The sequence below is a fragment of the Conger conger genome, chromosome 4, assembly GCF_963514075.1.
Source record: "Conger conger chromosome 4, fConCon1.1, whole genome shotgun sequence".
Lineage (NCBI taxonomy): Eukaryota > Metazoa > Chordata > Actinopteri > Anguilliformes > Congridae > Conger > Conger conger.
The window spans coordinates 29,603,657-29,627,330 of NC_083763.1; the positions used below are offsets into that span (position 1 = coordinate 29,603,657).

General features: G+C 43.0%; 1 protein-coding gene across 1 annotated transcript; it reads left to right on the plus strand.

Annotated features, from left to right (window-relative positions):
- The first annotated feature begins 147 nt into the window (after positions 1-147).
- Positions 148-22,458, plus strand: LOC133127094 (ATP-dependent zinc metalloprotease YME1L1-like). The gene is made up of 18 exons (XM_061239733.1): positions 148-304; positions 7,170-7,289; positions 7,766-7,943; positions 8,198-8,299; positions 9,609-9,718; positions 11,426-11,576; positions 12,131-12,214; positions 12,874-13,047; positions 13,403-13,555; positions 13,680-13,812; positions 15,572-15,634; positions 16,080-16,192; positions 17,045-17,200; positions 17,594-17,745; positions 17,940-18,066; positions 18,767-18,840; positions 19,794-19,880; positions 20,954-22,458. The coding sequence occupies exons 1-18, from the start codon at positions 272-274 to the stop codon at positions 21,095-21,097; spliced, it is 2,154 nt and encodes a 717-aa protein (XP_061095717.1). The 5' UTR covers positions 148-271; the 3' UTR covers positions 21,098-22,458.
- The last annotated feature ends 1,216 nt before the right edge of the window (positions 22,459-23,674 follow it).

A 23,674-nucleotide genomic window follows, 5' to 3' on the forward strand; every position in this document is an offset into this window, starting at 1 on the left:
GAAACGAAATGTACAGAGCAAGTTTTTGGTCTTTTATCGGAACTCCATAGATACCGGAAGAACTGTATACAGCCGGAACTTCTTTTGTATCCAGAAAAACGTGCGTTAAGTGCATCTCATTATGGCCGGCGTTGTTTGGTTTGACCTCTTGACGCCTTTTTCATAACGGAGGAGGCGAAGGAAAGAAGGGTGAATAGCAGAAAAGGTGATAACATCAGCGGGACAAACATCTCGGTCTCTAGTTATTTTATTCGATATATACCTGGAAAATATGTTTTCCCTTTCGACGACGTTCCAGGCACAGGTAAGGGGCCCAACACTTAATCCGAACAAATGTTCCGTGTATTCTAGCTAGTTCGCTAGCCTTGGTAACATTAGCTTGTCACACTAGCTAACTGAGAGAACTCCGCCTAACGTTAGCTAAAATGAGCAGTCGTCGGTATGGAGTACTTGAACTAAGTGGATGACTAATAAAGTGTGATGAGAACGTTTACGTTAGTTGATTAACAGAAAACGCCATTTAACATCAGACTAGCTAGTGAACCCTTCCAGAAGAAATGAGCAACGGCTGTCAAAAAAGTTAACTCACTGTTATCTAGCTAGCTATTATTAGCTACAGTTTGTAACAGTGAGTAAAAGAGCTAACGTAGCTAGCTATATCATGGAAACGTCAACTGTCGCTTTGCTGGAATTGAGCCGGTCATAACAATTGGATAGCTTATGCTGCAGTGCAGTTGCTAATTGACGTTACCGATGCACAGAAGTCGCTGGGTTCTTGCACATGTTAGGCTAGTTAGCTCGCAACTGGCGAATATTGTCGAACGAACTGCTATTTTCACTTTCCATTTTAGCTAGCTAACGTTAGCGAATATTTTAGCCGTTGACGAACGTCATTTATTTTAATATAAACTACTCGAATCGGTTCATTGATTACATTAAGTTACGTAGCTATCTTGGGTCAGTCCTATGTATTACACAACACTTGACCAGGTACAGCCAGCACAGAGGCAAGAAGGACAGTGATAGTGAGATGAAAGTTTATAGCATAAACGTGAGGAGGACACTCTCACCTAACTAACTTTGGCATTTCATTTTCCTTCATGTGCTATTAATTTGTTTATCCGTCCCTTGGGATTTTATTGTATCTTGGCTCGAGCTAGACTTTACGGAATCGAAAGGGACTAGGATATAATTTAATTAAACCCGTGGATGTCTGTTGGCTCTGTCTCTCCTAATCTGCAGATTACTAACACGTGCATTTTAAGATCTCAACCTTGTGACGTAATGTTAACTGGTAGTTAACTGCATGTTGGTAACATATTGTGTAGTTGTACGTCTTATTATTGTCCTCACATCATGCAAATCTACAGTGCAGTCTGCAAATCTGTAGTTTTTCGTTAGCAAATAAAGAAGCCGATGACATTTGTGATAGAACTCTCTGTCAGTCTAGTTTTTGCTTGTAGTCCGTAAAGGAAAAAGTGGGACGAAAATGAGAACATTTTTATAAATGTGTAGTGTATGTTGGTGTATGTTATATTTAAAATGTGCCCAGTTCTAATGTTTTTCTGGCTTTAGCTATGTACACTGCTAACATAGACCCCAGACAATGAATAGGTTATGCCCACTAAATAATACATATAAATATTTAAAATACAAATAAAAAACATTTTTTCCAATTTGCCTTTATTGAACAAATTGCACATGAACAGTCAATCAATTTAACACAACATCAATTTAAATAAATACTATTCATCACTGTTCAAGCACTCTTTCCCAATGTGTTTATGGTGCATGATTATAACTCGATGACAAATATACTATACATTGCGCAGCCCTATTCTAGACGTCTGTTTTCTTGTCCAAATGTTGACATTGATATTTTGGGATGGTACTTTTTGTCTCGTATAGTTAAAATGGAACTTTTGTAATTGGCAGTTGGATTTTTTGGGTGTTCTTGCTTTAGGCTTCTGCGATAATGCCAGTGATAAAGCCCATTTGCTCTTGATCAGCAGGCATTTGAGGCCTTGAGAGCACAATGGCTGAATTGGACTTGAATTGCAAGTGCTGAAACACACCAGAAACCAGTAGACGCTGCAACCCTCCAATACTAGTTTCTGACACCTTTGTTCTAAAAGGTATTTGGTGACAATTTGTGTGGGAGTGCAGTTGCATGTTTTGTTTTTGTTCATAACTGGCATGAACTATTCGCTCGGCAGATAGGTTTAGTCAAAACCACTGCCCGTGTAAGCGGTAGAGAGAGAAGTTGGGGCCCCTTCCCTGCCAGGTCCTGAGATGCCAGATAAAGTACTGAGAATTTCTAAAAGTAAGTTATGGTATGTATACAAAAAGACGCTATTTTGGTTCTGTACTCTAGCACTTTGAGTTTGAAAGGATACAATGACAAGGGTGAAGTGCCGACTGTCAGCTTGAATTTGAGGGTATTTAAATTTTCATCCATATTGGATGAACCGTTCAGAAATAACAGCTTTTACACTTGGTCCCCCATTTTAAGGTACTATAAGTATTTTTTTGAATTGGCTTCACAAATGTGTTTCATTAGGCTGGTGTATTTATTTGTCGTGAATGTAGAAAATAGCTTTTGATGTCTAGTCTTGATTGTAGACTTTGCAATTGCCTTTGGAGGTTGTTGTTGGCATGTGACAACATGAGGAAGACATGAGGAAGACATCTAAATTTCAGTCATTTACCTTTTTCTGGTTACTGCTCCAAATCATCCCTCAACTATTCAACATTCAGAATAATACCACATTTTGAATGATTACAGCATGTGTATGGTGAAGTTAGTATTATTTATCATTTCTAGTGATTGAGTTGATTTTCTCAACCTGATTTTGGATGAGATTGTAGGACTCTGAACCTTTTTTCTCTCCATAGTGATCCTATCATCATGAATCTTTGTAAACCTTTATTCCATATGCAGGGGAGTGTTTTGAGCCAATTATTTTCTTGTTATAAGCTTTAGGGGCAGGTACAGCATCACAAATGTTATTGTTGGATCCTGAAATTGCATAATTTTTAGAAAAAAAACTATTGGCTACTGGTTATAAAACAGTGGCTCAAAACTATCTTGAAACATGTCTTTAGAATCAGAAAAACTTACTTGCTTCAAATTAGACTGCTACCAAAATTTGTAATTTCCGCCATCTTAAATAGCTAATTTACATATTTTGTCAGAACTTATCTTTTCAAGTCCATACATTATGATAATTTAAGTATTTAATTAAATGATCTGGAAGACCGAAGATGCGTTTTTGGTGGAACATAGCCTTAATCTGCCCGTCATAAGGCTCAGAAATTAAAATCAATCAATCAGGAACATTCCAAAAACCCTGGGCATGCCAAAGTCAACAGTTTGTTCATTATTAACAAGAAAAAAAAACTGGAACTCTATACCAGCGACGACCAGAAGTGGGGAAATTCTTGACTGGTCGAGTCAATCACCAGATCTGAATCCAATTGAACATGCACATTACATGCTGGAGACTGAAGGCGAAAAGTCCCTGAATCAAGCAGGAACTGAAGATGCTGCCATACAGGTCTGGCAGAGCCTGTAGCGTAGTGGTTAAGGTAAATGACTGCGATACACAAGGTCAGTGGTTCTAATCCCGGTGTAGCCACAATATGATTCACACAGCTGTTGGGCCCTTGAGCAAGGCCCTTAACCGTGTATTGCTCCAGGGAAGTATTGTCTCCTGCTAAATCTAATCACCTGTACGTCGCTCTGGATAAGAGCGTCTGCTAAATGCCAATAATGTAATGTAATGTGGCAGAGCATCACCAGGGAAGATATGTAGCATCTGGTGATGTCTATGCATCGAAGACTTCAAGCAGTCATTGCATTCAGATATTAAACATGATTAGTAATGATATCATGGATGATATTAAAGCTGACAGTGTGCACATCAACATCTTTGTCATTGTATCCTTTCAAACTCCAATTACTAGTTTACAGAACCAAAATGAGTCACTTCTCGATGAATTATGGTGCTCACTGTCAGTCACCATATTTTAGAAGGCTCCCATGCAGAGTGAATGCACCTTGCTCTGTTACTGGTTGTACGTTGATCAGAATGTTCTGTCAGTGTCAAAGGGCACATTGATGACATGCATACAGATTCTCAAATTAGACCTTCACTTGGCAAATGTCCTAGTACATGGTCTGCATGTGTACAGATGGAATAGGTATCAGCCATTGTATCACAACAGTTGCATTTCTTGCATTTCCACTTTCATTCCTCATGTTTTGTTCCTGCACCGACTAGAACACTGTATGAGTGTGCAATGTCACCATTTCCGTCGGAACCCCTGCCTAAAATAGGCTATTTACTGTGTCAACACCACAACGTTGTGTTATCATGTTACTGTACATCACGCAAATATTGGACATTACCTTGACCATGGAATTGAGTGCACAACCCTGTCTGTCACAAAGTTCTCAATAGCAGCAGATTGGGCATATTTCATGCCAATCAAGTCTGTCAGGCGGAATCCATAGGGAATAGGGATGAAAACGCAAAGAACTATCATTTTAACTGATGCATTTTAAAAATGACATGATCAACCAGCATGCCTAGACGTAGCCTACAAGGCTTTAACTACAGACTGCTGGATATCTGTCAATGTAAATCCGTCATTTGGCAATTAGGCTATTATCTGGCTTAAATGGTTAAATATAAAAAAATGGGATGGCAACTGTTTAGAAAAATGGATTGTCACATCCCTAGTAGTTACAACAGATTATTGTTTATTTTTTTATTTTTTTTATAGCATAGTACTTGTAATGAAACGGTGACATGGGTCTGCATAAAATAGGGCTGCCCAACCCTGTTCCGGAGATCTACTGTCGTGTAAGTTTTCACTCGAGCCCTAACAAAGCACACCTCATTCAAAAGCTAGAAATCATTACATTATATTACATTACATTACATTATTGGCATTTGGCAGACGCTCTTATCCAGAGCGACGTACAACAAAGTGCATACCCATAACCAGGGATAAGTTCGCTGAAAGACCCTAGAGGGAAGTACAATTTCAACTGCTACCTGTACAACAAAGATAAGGACAAGGGCCATTTATTTTTTTTATTTTTTTTTGAACAAACAAACAAACAGAGCAAAACTATCCAAACACTGCTTACCTAGCCAACTAAAAATACCGATACACAAAGCAAGTCACAGAGACAACAATTAAGGTTCACAGGGAGGTAGGGAGGGATGGGGAGAGGTGCTGCTTGAAGAGGTGTGTCTTCAGCTTGCGCTTGAAGGTGGGGAGAGATTCTATAGTTCTGACCTCAACGGGGAGTTCGTTCCACCACCGTGGAGCCAGAACAGACAGTAGTCGTGAGCGTGAGGTGGAGGTTCTGAGAGGGGGAGGTGCCAAGCGGCCTGTGGAGGCTGAACAAAGAGGTCTGGCAGGGGTGTAGGGTCTGATGATTTTTTGCAGATAAGCTGGGGAAGACCCTTTAACTGCTTGGAAGGCTAGCACCAATGTTTTGAATTTGATGCGAGCCATGACAGGCAGCCAGTGAAGGGAAGTAAGCAGGGGGGTGACGTGTGAGTATTTGGGAAGGTTGAAGACCAGACGAGCTGCTGCATTCTGGATGAGTTGGAGGGGTCTGATGGCGGACGCTGGGAGGCCAGCCAAGAGGGAATTGCAGTAGTCCAGGCGGGACAGAACCATCGCTTGGACCAGGAGCTGGGTTGAGTAGGGGGTGAGAAAGGGGCGGATTCTCCGTATGTTGTATAGGAAGAACCTGCAAGACCGGGTCACCGCCGCAATGTTCTCGGAAAGGGACAGTCTGCTGTCCATCACCACGCCGAGGTTCCTTGCACTGGGTGACGGCGTGAGTGTGGTATCCCCGAGGGAAATGGAGAGATCCAGATGGGGAGAGGTATTGGCAGGGATGAATATCATTTCAGTTTTACCTGGGTTGAGCTTTAGATGGTGGTTGTCCATCCAGCTCTGGATGTCCCTCAGGCAAGCAGAGATACGGGCTGAAACCTGCGTATCAGACGGCGGGAACGAGATGAAGAGTTGGGTATCGTCCGCGTAGCAGTGGTAGGATAGCCCATGTGCAGTGATCACAGGGCCAAGGGAGCGAGTGTAAAGAGAAAAAAGAGGCGGGCCAAGGACTGAGCCCTGGGGAACTCCTGTGGCGAGGGGCTGAGGTGTCGATACCGAACCAGCCCAGGCAACCTGGAAGGAGCGACCAGAGAGGTAGGACTCAATCCAGTCCAGGGCTGTGCCACAGATGCCCGTTGCTGACAGGGCAGACAGGAGGATGGAGTGATCCACAGTGTCGAAGGCAGCAGAGAGATCTAGAAGAATGAGGACAGAGGAGAGGGAGGCTGCTCGTGCGGCATGGAGTGACTCACTGACGGAGAGGAGCGCAGTCTCTGTCGAGTGGCCCGATCTGAAGCCAGACTGATGGGGGTCTAGCAGGTTGTTGTTAGAAAAGAAGGAAGAAAGTTGAGTAGAAGCGGCTCGTTCTATAGTTTTAGAAAGGAAAGGAAGAAGAGATACCGGGCGGTAGTTCTGGATGATGGAGGGATCCAGGGTAGGCTTTTTTAGCAGCGGAGTGATGTTGGCCCTCTTGGAGGATGCCGGAAAACAGCCAGAAGACAGGGAGGAGTTGACAAGGGAGGTGACAAATGGGAGAATGTCAGGTGTGATAGTTTGGAGAAGAGAAGAGGGGATAGGGTCAAGGGCACAGGTTGTAGGGCGGTGGCAGAGCAGGAGTTGAGAAACATCAGAGTCTGTAAGGGGGGAGAAAGTGGAAAAGGAAGGGATGGGCCTAGAGGGGGGAGAGAGAGAGGAGAAAATGGAGAAAAGTTTCCGGGGGTTAGAAGCGGAGTTCTGAATTTGTTGAGCTGCTAATTAATAGAATCAGGTGTGCCAAATCAGGGTTCTCATGAAAATCCGCAGGAAGGTCTCCGGGAACTGGTTTGGCCAGCCATGGCAAAAAGTAAGCCTTATTTCAAACGGCCTCTGATTTCTGAATCACGAGGAGTTGAGAAATCCTGGCCTAGAACATACTGAGGAATGCCAGCCTTGGCCCATTTTTGTACTCTGGCGACCTTTGGTCTGTTGTGCTTCTGTGCGTCAGCCCTGCCTGCATCATGATGACTGTGTATGTCTGTCGCTCTCAGGCAAGTGTCTCCCTGAGCCACCTCCTGAACACTCTCCATTCCCTGACGAGTTCAGCCAGCTCCTCCATTCAGAGTCTCCAGAGGGAAAGGAGTCAAGAGCTGGACCTGCCCTCCAGCGAGGTACGGTGCTAACCGGCTAACCTGAACTGTGTTTCAGTGTTTTTGAAATTCAGTGTGTTGCATAGTGATGTATTTGAATAGCATTTCATTGTGTTTCATTTAAATGTGATGAAATCATTTGGTTTTGCCCTGTGTACTGTGAGTAAGTCGGTTTTGGTCTAACCATTTGCCGTCAATGTTGGGTCAACATTCCTGTTGTATGATAATCACCTTTTAGGAAGCTATGTCGTTGAGCTGAGAATGGCAACAGACCATTCATGTTTTGAACACATGGACAAAGTAGGCACTGTAAGCTTGAAGCTTATCACCTGATGTAGAAGCTTCTCTGAACAACATTTAATCTCATTTGCGTTTTTTGTCATGCTTATGGTTTTAAGTGGTTGTTCTTGAGTTTTATAGTCCTGTAGTCTCCACATGCCTTCAGTAGTAGGCTGACAACAGCAGACATCACTGGTGTCCACTATCTGTATCTGCAGCCGACGTTGAGCCTGAGGGAGCTGGGCTTGGCAGACCTGAGAGCAGGACAGCTGGACCAGCTCGTGAGCAGCCTGCTGCCTGGGCCAAGTTCTGTGGAGATCCCCACCATCGCCCCTGTTTGTCACAACTGGAGGACGTCCCATGTCTCCACAGACTCCTTTTTCAGGAACAAACATGGTACACCTCTCTCACTTCCACCCTCCTTCAGACATGCCCACAGAATGAGGACTAAGGAGGGAAAAGAACTGGCAGACTTGAAGTTTTAGAGAAATGTGCCCTGTGTAAAGTTTTGAGCATACAAACATTTTTACACACATTTCTTTGTGAGCCCATTTTTGTACACCAATGTTTGGGCATGCAAGTATGGTAGTATTTGTTGGTGTAATGTTTGGTGTAATTTACCTAACTTGTATTTCATCTGAATTGTGTAGGGTTCTCCCACCGAACAGGGAGTGTGTTTGGCACTCATGTGCTGTGCAGACAGAGCCCCTCCCCTCTACAGGCCGTATGTTCAGATCTGCAGCAGTGGTCAGGTAAGCAAGCAGAGAGGAGCTTGGAATCGTTCAGTGACTATTGGCACTTTCATAAAAACTTCTCTACAGAATTTCATTTTGTGGCTTAATTCACCATTTAATATTTCCTACAGCTACAGCAACATAACTAACAATCTTACTTTGTGTATTCATTAAATAGCTACCAAAGTAGTTATACCAGAAATACAATGGTTTATAAAAGTAAGATAAAGGCTACTGTGAACTGCCAAGATGTAACTAGTTAACTTGTTTATAAATTAACATATTAGTTCCCGAAATGTAGTTTATTCACTAGCTGGTTTTAAAAATGTCCTTGGGATATTGTATCCTTACCTTAGTATGTAGCCAATACAACATAAACGGTTTATTTTCCACAACTCATGAGCATTTTTTGGTTTATTATGTTTTTCTGGCAAGGAACCAAATATGAGCATCTTAATCAGCAGGTTGAACCATTTTAATTTCATTAGGCTTTTGAAAAATGAACCCAATGACGTGGATGTCTTATGTTAAATAATATAAAAGCCCCAGAGCAGTGATAATACACGTAGTGTTACATCAAACCACTATCTTTCAATGCAAATTATAATCCATATAATGGTTATGTATTCAGAACTTCTGCTTTGGTTCCTGGTTAGTTATTCTAGTTATTACAGTATTGCTCATATCTGGCAAAATTAGCTAATTCATTAGAGGGCTCTATGCAGAGCAACTTACGTTGCACATTGTACTTGCATTGTAAATCGCTCTTCATAGGACTGTCTGTTAAGTGACAATCATGGGTAACATTAGCTGTGAAGTAAACTAGCTACTACAAAAAGTAGGCAGACGAGATGTTCCTTTTTTGCGACTGGATTGTAGCTCCCAATATGACAAAACGGGCAGCTACAAGATGCCAGGTTCTGCAATCTCCTATCTGGAATTTGTCAACAGCAAATGCCGCTGTTCCACTTTTTCTAGAACAGTTTTAGCGAAGTACTACGGTTTATCCATTAAAATCTGTATCCATCCTACCAACGACAGGCATCAAGTAGGCTCACTCAATAAAATTAGAGGTGGTGGGAACAACATGTTTACTATCTTGTTGTTGATGACACTAAAGATATAACGGTTCAGATAAGAAGGCCTCAAGTGGAAAATGGCTGTGGGGAAAATGGGTGATGTCTTTGTGTATTCGTTATTGCTACATTTAATTTGGTATATAATCCTGAAAGTTTCAATCATTGGTGTACTGTCTCAAGGGATTGTTGGGCCTTTTGTTTTTTTTACATTTGGTTTATTTTATTTTGTTGTATTCCCTCCCTATCAGTGTTGATCCAGAGCCGAGGTTTTAAAACATTGAAATCCAAAACAAGACGGCTACAGGCTGGCTATGAGCGGCCTGCAGAACCAGATGGCTACACTCCAGCCTTCATGAAGGTTTGCCTCTGCTGTGTTCTCTCTTCATAAGTTGTCTTGCCCGCACATTTAGCATTGCATTACATGGCACTACAGGTGTCATAGAATTTTGTCACCGACAGTAGTCGGCAGTAACACTCTTTAAGCTTAACAATTTTTATTTGCAAATAGGAAAGGTTAACACACACCATTCAGATGTGCTATGAGTCTCAAAATCATGTCACCTGATTGTTCTCTTATCTCTCTGTAACTTTCCTTGAGCCTGATCAGGTGTGAGGGGCGGTTTTGCTAAGTGAAGACGCACTTAGCAAAATTGGAATGCAAACCAACCTTGGGACTGATACACTAAGCTCTGCAGGGTTTTGTGCGCGTACGCACACACACAGCTAAAACATTTTTTAATCAGGAGCAACCCTGACCATTTGGCACTTGCAGTACTGTTCCTTGCATCAAGCTTTTGGATACAAGTACAGTCCACTTTTCAGCATGTATGTGAAATGTATCGATACATTAAATGATGGGTCTTTATCTGAAACATTAGAGGGCACTGTATTTTTGGAAGATTCTTCCGGCTTATTTCCTCTCCTGGGCAGGGAGGTCATGCCTAAATCCAAACAAGACTAATAATGTCAGTTAAAAAGCTTGCTAAATGGCTTATGTGGAAAGCAACTTCTAAAGCATCAATATTTAATCTTATTAGACCACGGTTTTCTTAGCTCATTGCTATCACGTCATAGACGTTTTCTGTATATAAATGAAGGGCCACCTCAAGGTTTAAAATTCAGCATAGAATGCCTTTATCATCAAATGACAAATTTGACGTTTTACTGTTGGTTAGAGCTCAGTGGGCATGAGTTGACCAGGCATGCTGGGAGAGCCCTTCCCGATTACTCGCATGCGATTCAAATAGACTCATATATTGAAATGAGGAGAAAATTCACACCTTGATCTTAGTGTGTTGAACACTGTCCAAATATCTTAAGTTTGGTAGCATTTCCAGTCGCACTATTGGACAGGAGAGTTCAGTTTTAATGTTGTCATTGAAAGTGAGTTAAGGGACTGTCTTTAAATGCTAAATAGTAGTGGCTCTTCTCAGCATTCTAACTCTTCCTTACCACTGCATTATCATCGTTACTTTCGTCCCGAAGTTGTCATTTTTTCTTGCCTTTAGTAATATGTGGATTTAGGGGTTTTGAGTTTGTGTTCTCATTGCAGTAATATTAGAGGTAGGCAAAGGCTAACGTTATAGTACTCAAGAACTATAACTTGCAGTTATAAATTTTGTGTTAGCTGTAAGTACTTAGCTGGTTAATGTAACAGGTTACCTGATCTATCTTGGCGAACTAACTTTACTGCCTAACATTAGCGTAGCTGCTAACATTACATCACGTTATGCTTCAAGTGTCTTGCATCTGATCAGCTCTAGTCTGATGAAAATGTGATTTTCGTTTTATCAAAACAATTACAGGTTGTGTGCAGTTGTACTGGGTCCTGGCAATCTAAGCATACATAATCTTGGAGAAAAAAAAAATTATTATTTCGAGAATTTGGCGAACTGTTTTGTAAAACTCCATTGACTTCCATTCGTTCTGTGAGTGCCCGCTGTCTAATAAAGTACCGGAGCACCCCCTTTTCCTGTTTGTAGTTGCCCTCTGAATGGGCTGTTCATAATTGAAGAACCTCCCCGCGGGCTCGTGATCCCATTGTTTCTGGTTTGCTCTCCCGCAGGGTCTCCTGATGAGGGACAAGGTGCCTGAGACGGAGAGCGTAGACAAGCTGGTGAAAATGAAGAACCTCCCAGAGATGCAGCACGATGCCTATAAGTCCGGATTTGCCGAGGGATTCTTAAAATCCCAGGCTCTGATCCTGCGAAAGGAAGGCATGTCTGGCTGAGTTTTTGATTCCCCCCCTAAAAGTCGATGGTCCCACATTGTGGAAAATGCGAATTCAGTGAAGTTATGACACCATACGCTCATTTTCCTCAGCAGGATCTACCTTGTAGCCGGAACAAATCCAGGCACTCTGCACAGACTGCATTCAGTTCCTTAGAGCAGATCAGAATTTAAGGGTTTTTTTGTACTGCATAAATGTTGTATTATAGATTTCATTACCTAAAATTAAACACTGGAAAGGTGTACAATATGGGACCTTTCAGCGTGATTCTGGTATTGCATGTCCTGGCATGTTTACGATGACAGATAACGGGAACTGCTTAGAAAGTTCCTCGCTAAAGTTGGCCCCATATTTTAAAATGCAGCCATTTTGAGCCTTAATCTGTCTGACCCATGTAATTATATGCAATATTACATGTTTGTTATTTGTGAAGCCACTGGGAAAGGTCGAGACGTATACAATGTAGCCTCTAGATGGCACTGCTGTATTGTGCTGTCCCTGCTTGCATGCATTAATTGAATATGTTTGTTCCCTTTCCAGAGACTTTCAAGAGGATACGGCTAAGTGTTCTGCTTATCTTCTTGGCGCTGGGTTTGTACGGAATCTTTGGAATCCCCTTATCAGGTAAAGGCTCCTTTTCTGATACTGGTTTGTCTGTTTTGTACCATTTCTCATCACTCATTCTCTTGGCATTTGTCCTGTTCCAAAACAATTTGCTGTTATGTTAAGGATGACTGAATTGATCCAAAAGATGATTGCGTGGTGCATGAAAGTAGGCAACCCTGATTTGGATACGTTTAAAGAATTGTACACTTATTCGGATTCCAAAAGAATCTAGCTAGGCCTTGGTTTAACGGTTCAGAAACTTCTTAGAAAGGCTTCCTGTGACACTGTTGCCTTTACACACTACAGTCTGTCTTGATAATTGATCAAAACTATCAAAATGATCATTCTACCCTCAAACTGCACTAATGATTTGAAACATGAAGACATTTTAGTCTTAAGTTGTTAGTTTTCAAAAACACTAGCAAATGACATATTGCTACGGCCCCTGTGGCCTGTGTGACAGATGCATAAAAGCAGAAATGATCTATTTCAAAACCGTGACTGGAAACTGCGCAAAATAGTGATTCTTTCTGTCCTACCCCGCCCATATTAGTGATAGAAACTATTGAATACCCAGGACTGTTGTTCTTTAGAGATTCTTCGGGGCGTGCCCTATGCTGTGCATCCATCCATCCATCCATTCATCCATCCTTTCTGATTCTCTCCCCTCTGGACAGTGCGGTTCCGTACTGCGACAGGGCTGGACGCCGCAGTGGACCCCATCCAGATGAAGAATGTGACATTCGAGAACGTGATGGGGGTGGATGAGGCTAAGAACGAGCTGCAGGAGGTGGTGGAGTTCCTCAGGAGCCCTGATAAGTTCACTGCCCTTGGCGGGAAGCTCCCCAAAGGCAAGAATGGCCATTTCGCCCTAATTTAGTAAACTATGAAACAAGGTCCATGTCATTTAGCATATGTATAACATACCTAACACATGCCTACAGTGGTTTTGTGTTTCATTTGGGGCTTCTGCCTCAGGAGGTATGCAGGGCCTGGTGGCAAAAGTGAGCACTCTAAACCAGAGCTGCCTGAAATACTTACAATGTTTCAACAGTAGGGGGCAGCTGAGTGCCTTCTAATGTAGGCCTACATTTCAAGAACCGTCCATAAACTCCTCCAAAACTATCCTGAGATACAGTACAGAGTACAGAGTCTGGGGTCCAAGATGCAAGACACTCATATGCAGGTTTCCCACCCTCTCTCCAGGAATCCTGCTGGTGGGACCGCCGGGCACTGGGAAGACCCTGTTGGCACGGGCTGTGGCAGGAGAGGCAGACGTCCCCTTCTACTACGCGTCAGGCTCAGAGTTCGACGAAATGTTTGTGGGAGTGGGGGCAAGTCGCATCAGAGCCCTCTTCAGTGAGTCACCCCCTGCCCACCCCTCTGGCGGGTGCTTCGAGACATTTCATCAAAAGGGCACTTGTCCTTCTCCAGCGCGGTTTGCTTCTCATCTCACCCGCTGGCTCTCTGTCTCCCTTCTCAGAGGACGCCAAAGCCAGTGCGCCGTGCGTGATCTTCATCGACGAGCTGGACAGTGTCGGGGGGAAGAGGATAGAGTCCGCCATGCACCCGTACTCCAGACAGACGATTAACCAGCTTCTCGCTGAGATGGATGGGTGAGCGCCGTTCAGGAAGTTCTCAGAAGCTTACCTTCAAAGGGGGAGCTGGGGGTGAAGGGGGGGAAGGAGGGAGGAGGAAAAATGAAGTGCTCCAATGACTGCCCGCTGATGCGCACGCCGGTCTGCTTTCTTCCAAATGAATTCTTTGAATATCCTGCTGTAGGGGTCCTCGCACGGGACTCCAAATTATGTAGGGTCCTTGCACGGGCCGCCAAATAACATAGGGATTTTACTCTCTACGAAACCGGGGCGCCAGTTAAACGTTGTGTAGCAGTATAACTGCAAAAAGTAATCAGTCTCATAAAATTACTGTTATCAGAAATATCTAACCACAAATTTAGTATTTTAATTAATAATTGAAATAACCAATATTAATGATTAAACATACCGATAACCTGAAGGTTGGAAGTTCTTCGAAAGACTGCTTTAACTCGGCTCTCATGTCTATGCGATTCCAAAACGGACACCGGGGTTTAATAAAATGTATTTATTAAACAAACATACAAACACATAACAGATAAACTAATGGAAATTTAGTTGGGTAAATGAGTAGGTTAAGTTAGGGTGTGTGTGCGCGTGTGTGCGCGTGTGTGCGCGTGTGTGCGCGTGTGTGCGCGTGTGTGTGTGTGTGTGTGTGTGTGTGCGTGTGTGTGCGTGTGTGTGCGTGTGTGTGCGTGTGTGTGCGTGTGCGTGTGTGGGCCCGTGTCGCTTCAACAAAGGAAAGGTGGGAGTAGCTGGAGTTCTGGGTGTGGTAATGAGTTAGAGTTAGCTGTGAGAAGGGACTACTTGCGTAGTTTTACTCTATATATGCGCAAAAGACGGCGAATCAATTCACGTACATATATATGTAGCTAACCAAACCCATTACAATGGTAGGATGGTAAATATTGAAACAGATTCACAAAAACAGTTAAGACTAAACTAAACACTGGCTATGCCTGAATGTTTGTTCTCTTACTGAGTCCATACGCATTGGATCCAAAAGACGTGCTGTCCTTATAGGAGCCGCGATGGTGCTGTGAATGCATGTCCTGGAGAGATGCGCAGGCTGGGGCGGCTTAGCCGCGCGTTGTCGTCTGGTCCACTCGGTTGCTGGAAGGATGTTCGTTGCAGTAGTTCTTTGGTGAGCTTTGCAGGGGTAAACTGATGTAGCGTTCTGCGTACACCAGTTTCCACTCGCTATAGGCCACGAAGTTACCGCGAGGTAACTGGGTGTGTCCGTAGGCCTGGTAGTGCGCTGTGCAGCATTCAGCCTCTGTCTGAGTCTCGGAGCAGATGAGCTGAAGCGAATGGCCAAAAAGGGTGCGTCGAAGAGAAGAAGCAGAAGAGACAGAAGAGAGAGATCCCAAGAACGTGTATTGCTCTTATACGGGACTGTTTATTGCTCCCGCCATTACGGGATTGGCTGAACCAAGTTAGACGTCATTCGTGGTGGACGTCGCGGAATTTTCCTGTGGGAATGTGGAAGTTGTAGTCCCTACACTGCAAATCAAATTGACTGTTCAAAACTCCTAGCAGACTAAAACGAGAGACAAAAAGATGTTCATAGTAAACAGTGCAACAAACATCTTTAAAAACCTGCTTAATTCATGAAGTAATAAGACAGGAGAGCGGAAAGTTCACAAAAATTGTTACAGGGACAGGAAAGTGGTAGAATGTGCTTCAGTTACTACCTGCTGTGAAATGGCTGGTGTGTGGTCCCATTTGTCTGAAAGACAGGAGGAGAGAACTAATTCAGCGGTCTCGTCCTCTGCAGGTTCAAACCAAATGAAGGGGTCATCGTCATCGGAGCCACCAACTTCCCAGAGGCCCTGGATAAGTATGTTTAGAGTCAAAAGCGACATCACCTCTCCTTCAGGCATTTCCACCCTGCAGGCCGAGGCTTCCAAGGGGGTCTCGACCGGCAGATCTTATGGGCTCTGCAGGTCAAGATGGTGTGCTACAGAAGCTTGAGATTTTTTCTCTCTCTTCCTTTGGTTATCATTCTGTACATCCCATGTATTTGAAGTAGCTAAGCTATGCAGTAGCCATTTATTCATCTACTGTTATGTCATAAGGGTCGTGGGAGAAGGTAGTTATTTTTAATAATTGATATTAGAACGCTTACAAATTTATTAAAGCATCAATGGAAAATGGCGCTGGAAAAAGGTCCATGTCAAACCCTGTCTTTTCAACAGGGCTGGGATAACTAGGACTTGAGATTTTAGTTCTGTGCTGTCCAGTATTTATAATTCTCTGTGTTTCCAAACGTTCCTCCCACCCAGCGCGTTGGTGAGGCCTGGGAGGTTTGACATGCAGGTGACGGTCCCCCTGCCCGACCTGAAGGGACGCACCGAGATCCTGCGCTTATACCTGCAGAAGGTTAAAGTAGACTCCGGTATGTTTAACCCATTAAGGTGTAAAATCATAAATGTTCTGAGCTGAACATTCTAATACTGATGTAAATCACTCATGGAATTTGAAGGCTTTGGACTTCAAGAACGCTGACTTTGAATTTTGTAAAAATTAGAAATAATAAAAAAAAAAAACTCATTAAAAAAAAAAAAAAATCCTCTTGTGACTGCATTCTTGCAGTGCCTGGTGTTGACGTACACCTTCATGACATCAGTTTCAAGCAATTTTCCATCGCACTACAGTCATCAGAACTTGAGCACTGTCACACTTGTTTCAGTTGAGCTTATTTGGATTAAATGCTTAAATTATGTGTGTAGGCATTTTTTAAATCACTGTCAGTGTAGCACTAAATATGTTGTTTCCTAAATATGGGGCAAAACTTCTCAAAAAAGCACAGTGATTAGGTTTTGTCCTTTAACTAACAGCATAAGTTAACATAGCAGCTTCATGTGCGTACTTCCTAATTGTGATATTTGTCACTACATTAGATTTAATAAGATGCATATGCTTATGGTGAACTTGCATGGCTGTTGTGCCTGCTTGGAATCTGTAACCACACACTGGATTTAATTTGAGCAGAGGAGGAAAATCCAGGTTCAGAAAGTGAAAGCATTTTGCTCCAAGTACCATTCAGCCAGGAGTTGGAACTAAGGTAGTTGGTGCAATAAGATAGTTGATTTCAGGGGTGCCATTTACTTTCTGACCCTTGGGCTTTCTACCTATGCACATTTGGGGTGGTGAGACCCCAGGAACCAAACAAATGGCCAAAATATCGAATATAGGGATCTGCGGCTGTATCACACACACTGACGGCTGTCACTTTGTGTTTCCCCAGCCATTGAGGCAGCGGTCATCGCCAGAGGAACTGTGGGATTCTCCGGGGCGGAGCTGGAGAACCTGGTCAACCAGGCTGCCCTCAAGGCGGCAGTGGACGGGAAAGACATGGTCACCATGAAGGAGCTGGAGTTTTCCAAAGACAAGATTCTCATGGGTGAGAGCTCATTTTGGCATGTGAAATGGAGGATGTTTCACAGTTGTGGTGAAGTTGCTTCCTGTAGACTTCCTAAGGCCTCAACAAACTGTTTTGTACTTTAACTTTGTACGGTTTCTCTGTGTGAATGTAGGTGAAAGTGAGTTCAATCACTCGCTCTCTGACCGACCAAAGTTCTGAACCAGATGCTGGGTATATTCCCTGGTGATGCTCTGCCAAACCTATAGTATTTAAAAAATAGTATTTTTCCTGTGTGAAAATTTCTACATGGTGTTGTAGTGTGCATGTGAATCATGGCCAGAAGGTCAAATTCAGAAGCAGTCTCTCACTCTGTTGCTGTTTATCAGTTCTCCACTTATCCGGACGTTATTTTTCCTCATCCCCCATGAATAGGCCCAGAACGCAGGAGTGTGGTGATCGACAAAAAAAACAAAACCATCACAGCGTACCATGAATCCGGACACGCCATCGTCGCTCTCTTCACCAAAGACGCGATGCCCATCAATAAAGCTACAATCATGCCACGGGGCCCCACCCTCGGCCATGTGAGTCTAGCATGAGTCTACTTTGCTTAACATTCCACATACAGCCTAAAGCGTGGCATATTGTGCACACAGCCTGTGAATAATTAAATGTTTTGAGTAACTGCACAGTTTAAACGCACATAGTTGTCTCTGCGTTGACTGAGAATGTGCATAAAGCCCACCAGTGGTGTGACCTGGGCGCTTGTCCTCTGCAGGTGTCGATGCTCCCGGAGAACGATCGCTGGAGCGAGACACGCTCTCAGCTGCTGGCGCAGATGGATGTCAGCATGGGCGGCAGGGTGGCCGAGGAGCTCATATTCGGGAACGAGTACATTACCACAGGTGAGGCTTCCAGGAAGACTTATACCAGCTAGAACTGACCTTTTAGTGTACATAGCTCATGTTTGGGAACGAGTACATTACCACAGGTGAGGCTTCCAGGAAGACCTATACCAGCTAGAACTGACCTTTTAGTGTACATAGCTCATGTTCGGGAACGAGTACATGACCACAGGTGAGGCTTCCAGGAAGACCTATACCAGCTAGAACGGACCTTTTAGTGTACATAGCTCATGTTCGGGAATAAGTACATTACCACAGGTGAGGCTTCCAGGAAGATCTATACCAGCTAGAACTGACCTTTAGTGTACATAGGCTCATGTTCGGGAACGAGTACATTACCACAGGTGAGGATTTCATGAAGATCTATACCAGCCCAAACTGAACTTTTAGTGTACGTAGCTCATATCCGGGAATGAGTAAATCAGCACAGGTGAGACTTCCAGTATTAGAACAAGAAAGACCTACAACAACCGAAACAGACCTTTACTGTGTACCTAGCTCATTTTGAAAATAATTGATCACATTTGACGATTGGAACATGAGAAAGTGCTCATACGCCTTGCCCTTTTGTTCGTAGTCCAGAGTACATCCAGCAAATTTTGGGATTGGCACACATTGCCATGGGTCAATGAACCCATGCAAAGTACAGATTTGGGCCGAAGTCTTGCCATGCAGCTCAATTTGTGCCTTTCATTTGCAGGTGCTTCCAGTGATTTTGACGGTGCCACTAGAATCGCAAAGATGATGGTGACCAAGTTTGGGATGAGTGACAAGGTAAAAAGGGTTTCTGTGAATGGAGACGTGTTATGTGCATGTATATATTTTTGCCACTGTTGCACTGTTAAACTAGAGAGTGTCTGCAAATATATGGGTGGCTGTAGTGCAAAGGTCCAGCCTGCTCCATAAACCCACAAGGCACAGGACGCTGAAATGCTTTTAAACACAACCAGGAGGGTGGTGGCTCCACACTAGCATTCCTTTTTTAATTCTCCTTATCCTAACCCTCTCTCTGTATGCCTTATACTATACATCCCAGAAGCAAAGCACAGTTACCTATACTTTCGCTCCCTTTAAATATATTACAAGTCTTGATGATACATTTGGATCTGTTCGGTCTCAAAGCTAGTATTGGATTGAAAAGGATTAAGACCAAAAATGGACAGCTCCCGGCTGTTGTCTTTCATTAATGTCACTATAATGCTCACCAGGAGTGGGATAATGCCCTTCTAACCTTTTAGTTTTTGAATTTGATCTTGGTTGTCTTTGAACTCCTTACAAAACCACAGCTTGTTTCTCCTATCTTCTTTCATCATTGTCTTTTCAAAACAACATGTCCAGGTTGGCGACATTTATTTTTTGTCAAGGTAGTTGAACCTTGATCCTCTAGATTAGATTAGATTAGATCAGTGTTTCATCTTGATAAATCTCATTTTAATCTGGTTGTAAATTTTAATAAAGGTTGACCGTGTTAAAAGTGTTGGCTGTTAAAACTGCTGGACTCAGGAGCATATTTTACTTAATATTTACATCCTGACAATGCTGATTTAACAATCTATACTGGTCATTTGCAGTGGAGTTCTGTAACATTAACTTGTCGTTTTGAAAATCCATTCGAAAAAACTTATGGGAGTTTTAAAAGAGTTAAAGGCTTCTTGCATCTCAAACCTGTGTCCCCCTGAATGGTCCAACCAGGGTGCAACAAACCCACTTCGTTTTTCACGTTCCAGCTGGGAGTGATGACCTACAATGACCTGTCCAAACAAAGCCCAGAAACTCAAGCTGCTATTGAGCAGGAAGTCCGAGTGCTGCTTAAGGTAAGCTCTTCCACCCCAGGGCTGCATTTCCGAGGCCAGGGAGGCATATCTGCCTTGCCTTCCTTCAGTGCCTCCACCTCCCATCCTTTATGAAGGAGGAATCTTTAACCCATTATGGACTAAGGCGCCCTATAGAAAACCCATAGAAAGGCCTAGGAATCATGATGTATTTCAACGGTCATGTGTCTTGAAAAAGAGATGATCATATACAACACTGGCATCACATCCGTGTGTTAGGGAAGATGTAATGTGCAGGTCACATCCGCCCATAAGGGGTTAAATGTCCTTTTCAGTTGAGGTGCTCTTCATTCAGGTGGTGTACATTCTAGAGATGTGAAACCTCTCATTCAAATGATTTAAATTGTGGGAATGTGCACATATGAAGAAAGGCGAATGATTGGAGGCAGGTTTCTTACCTGCTGAAAAGCAACTGTATTTGGAGTTTAAGAAACTGTCATATTTCATACGCCATATCGTACAAGTCAAAAATGGTATATGTATACTTAAGTTGGAGTAATACAGGAACCATGAATAAGCATTCCCAAATGGCTCAAGCAAAAGCACTTAAAACAAGCAAGTTATTGTGTAAGAGTATTGCTTGTTGGTGGCTGGTGAGCTAGTTAAACTAACGTGTGGGCTTGTCAACTGGCCAACTGTAGTCTGTTTGCAGCAACTGCACTTGAAGGTGGGGTGGCCTGTAGCGTAGTGGTTAAGGTAAATGACTGGGACACGCAAGGTCGGTGGTTCGATCCCTGGTGTAGCCACAATAACATCCGCACAGCCGTTGGGCCCTTGAGCAAGGCCCTTAACCCTGCACTGCTCCAGGGGAGGATTGTCTCCTACTTAGTCTAATCAACTGTACGTTGCTCTGGATAAGTGCTAGTAATGTAATGAAGGTTAACCAATGATGTGGAAATGGGGGGCAATGTAGCAATGCTCCTCAGGAACAAACTGCCAGATTCGGGTATCAATGGAGGTGAGACTGTGGTTCTGTGGTGATTCCCACAGGGACGGGCGAGTCCCAGAACCCCCTCGTCCCCACCGTCTCTTAACGCCGTTTCTGCTCTCGACAGGACTCGTACGAGCGCGCCAAGAGCATCCTGAAGACCTACAACAAGGAGCACAGGAACCTGGCCAACGCGCTGCTGACCTACGAGACGCTGGACGCCAAGGAGATTCAGACGGTGCTGGAGGGGAAGAAGCTGGAGCCCAGATGATGGACGTCTCTCCGCACAGCAGGGCGGGGTTCCAGCCGGGGGTTTTTTTCCTTTCTGTAAATAAATACGTATGCACCGCAGCGATGGAGCCTTGAGAAGAAAAGCAGGAAGTCTGTCCACCCGTAGATTATGACTTTTTTTTTATTTATTTTTTATGTGTGTGTGTATATATATATATATATATATATAATCAAATGGGTTTTTTGTTTTTTTTGCTCCACCTTTCTGTACCAGAAGGTTTCCAGGACGCTTCCCTTCTAAGTCCACAATATCTCCAGCACAGCCCAGTGACTGAACCTCCACAATGTGCAACAGCCCCCACCCTCCTTTTCTCTAGTGGTCCGTTTCTCAGTCCTTGTAAGCACTGCACTGGAAGTGTTTGCTGCTCTTTCCATGAGTTTGTGTGCTATAGGCTCCAGAGAAAAAGTGCAATAAATGTCCCAGCTCAACTTGCAGTGTTAGAGTATCATCAGTCTGTCCTCTTCCCTCTAGTTTGGCTCGGGGTCCTGTGGGGGGTGCAGGGGATGTGGGGTGTTTGGCCACGCAGGTAGGGTGAGGAGGTTGTACATCGCAATGTCCAGTTTAGGAAGGATATAATACAATGTGTATAATACAATGCCATATTAAAGCCAGCCAGTCATTTTCTATTTAGCACTTAAGGTAAGGAAATCACTTATGGGGTGGTTTTTATGTCTAGGGTGTGAAATTTATTTTTTCCCCCGATTTTTTTGGTGGGGTGGGTTTGTGAAAGAAACTACTTTAAAGTGCTGTTTCTTTTTTCGACATATCTTTAACAGTTGTGTACGTCACTTCTAAAATGTGATATACAACTGTTCAAAGTAATTTACATTCACGCTGGCAGGTCCACTGTTTGGCCAGTCTCCTGTAGATAAGAAGGTTTTGGAAATGCATTCATATGTGTACAGACTTCAGATTTGATTTGAGGGCCATTATTTTGAACGGCATCAATTTTTTGAAGAGAGGACTTTGTAGGGAAACAAATGCTGCATTCCTGATCAAAACTAAAGACAAAGTCAAGAGTAAGTCACTCTTTCGGGGACACCTGAACAGGCAAACAGTTTTTGCTGGAGCTATTCTTTTATCCTGCGTGTAACTTATTTATGTACTTTGGACTTCATTTGGCCTCAATTACAGGTTTTTACATTTTCGTGTCTGCTTTGACTGTACCCAGACCTGCCTGTGTAGGCAGCCTGTATATAAGTGTATGTCAGGATTGTCTGTTTTATGTGCTGCCTTGTTTGGTTTTTAAATGAACTCCCTGTGCTCTCATGTTTGTCTGATTAAAAAAAATAAAGAAATAAATAGAGATTTGAAGTTTGAATAAAGCATATTCTAGCAAAGCCGGCTGACTGTGTGATGTGCTGGATGCTGCTTTTGAAAGTTGAAAGTAATTAAAGTGTTTTTTTTTTGTGGTTTTTTTGTTTTTTTTGAGGGGTGGGGTGTGGGCTGGGGTGTTGTGTAATTGCCTACCGCATTGGATTGCCTGTCAGGAAGGAAATGTAAACTTTCATTTCCTTTAGGCTTATCGCTGGATCACTACTGACAAAATCCTAATGCTAGCATGCTCATTTACTCAGCATACACTATTTGTAAACAAATTGGGCTAGACATTGGTGTAGGTGGATTTGGCTAGAGTTTTCCTGTTTTGCACTGTGTGGTAGATATGGATATTTGTCCTGATGCTTCCTAGCCTTAGCATCATGACCTTCATTTCACCGAATCTTAAGGTTATACTTAAAGAACCTTAATGGGTGGTGTTCCAATGACCTGCTAACAACAATGGCCACTTGTTCAGCATTTGTCTGTTCAAGTAACAGTTGGCTATTCAGTGAGCCCTATTTCAATATAATCAGTAGTTGTTGCTGAATTTGGCAAGGGATTATGTAAATACACAGTTGGATCGGTCAGGGGGCTATTTTTAAGGATTTATCATGCAGAAATTATTTATGAGATGTCGACAATGATAATACAAATCTCTCCATGAACAATTGTGTCCCTATCACATATTAAACAGAATTTGTTTTGATTTGATTTGTTTGGGGCTGCAGCTCAAATGATTGGAATCCAGTTCTTCTCCAATTCAAAAGATCCATTCACTGAAATTGGTTATCCTCAATCAAAGTTCTGGAGAGTTGAGGGGTATGCAAGTTCTTGTTTTCATCTTAAAATCAACAAATTTGCATTCAACCTGGGTTAGGCAAATTAACTAAGCAACTGCTGTATTTATATTGGGAGCAGTGACAAAATCATGGAATAACCATCTTTGCATATTACGAGTTTACCTTAAATTGGCTAACAGAAAGTTACAAAAATGGCTCCCATCTTGTGAGGGAATAATCTATTATTCGATGTGAATTCATAAATATTACATATGAAACATTGATGATTAGGGTCCAGTCTTACACACGCGCTCACACACACACACACACTGTAAACCCTGTTAAAACCCATTTGATGGCAGTAATGCTTTTTTTTTTAAGTGAGGGGAAACTAGAGTCCATTGTATCTTGGTATCAAGTGCTGTATCACTTCAGAACAGAAGCACTCAAGGTTGAC

Bases quoted from the DNA above. Each gene is read 5' to 3' on its own strand.
- LOC133127094 (XM_061239733.1), top strand. From the start codon at position 272: ATGTTTTCCCTTTCGACGACGTTCCAGGCACAG. The intron at 11,577-12,130 runs GCATGTCTGGCT...TTCCCTTTCCAG, and splicing joins TCTGATCCTGCGAAAGGAAG to AGACTTTCAAGAGGATACGG. The intron at 13,813-15,571 runs GTGAGCGCCGTT...CGTCCTCTGCAG, and splicing joins CTTCTCGCTGAGATGGATGG to GTTCAAACCAAATGAAGGGG.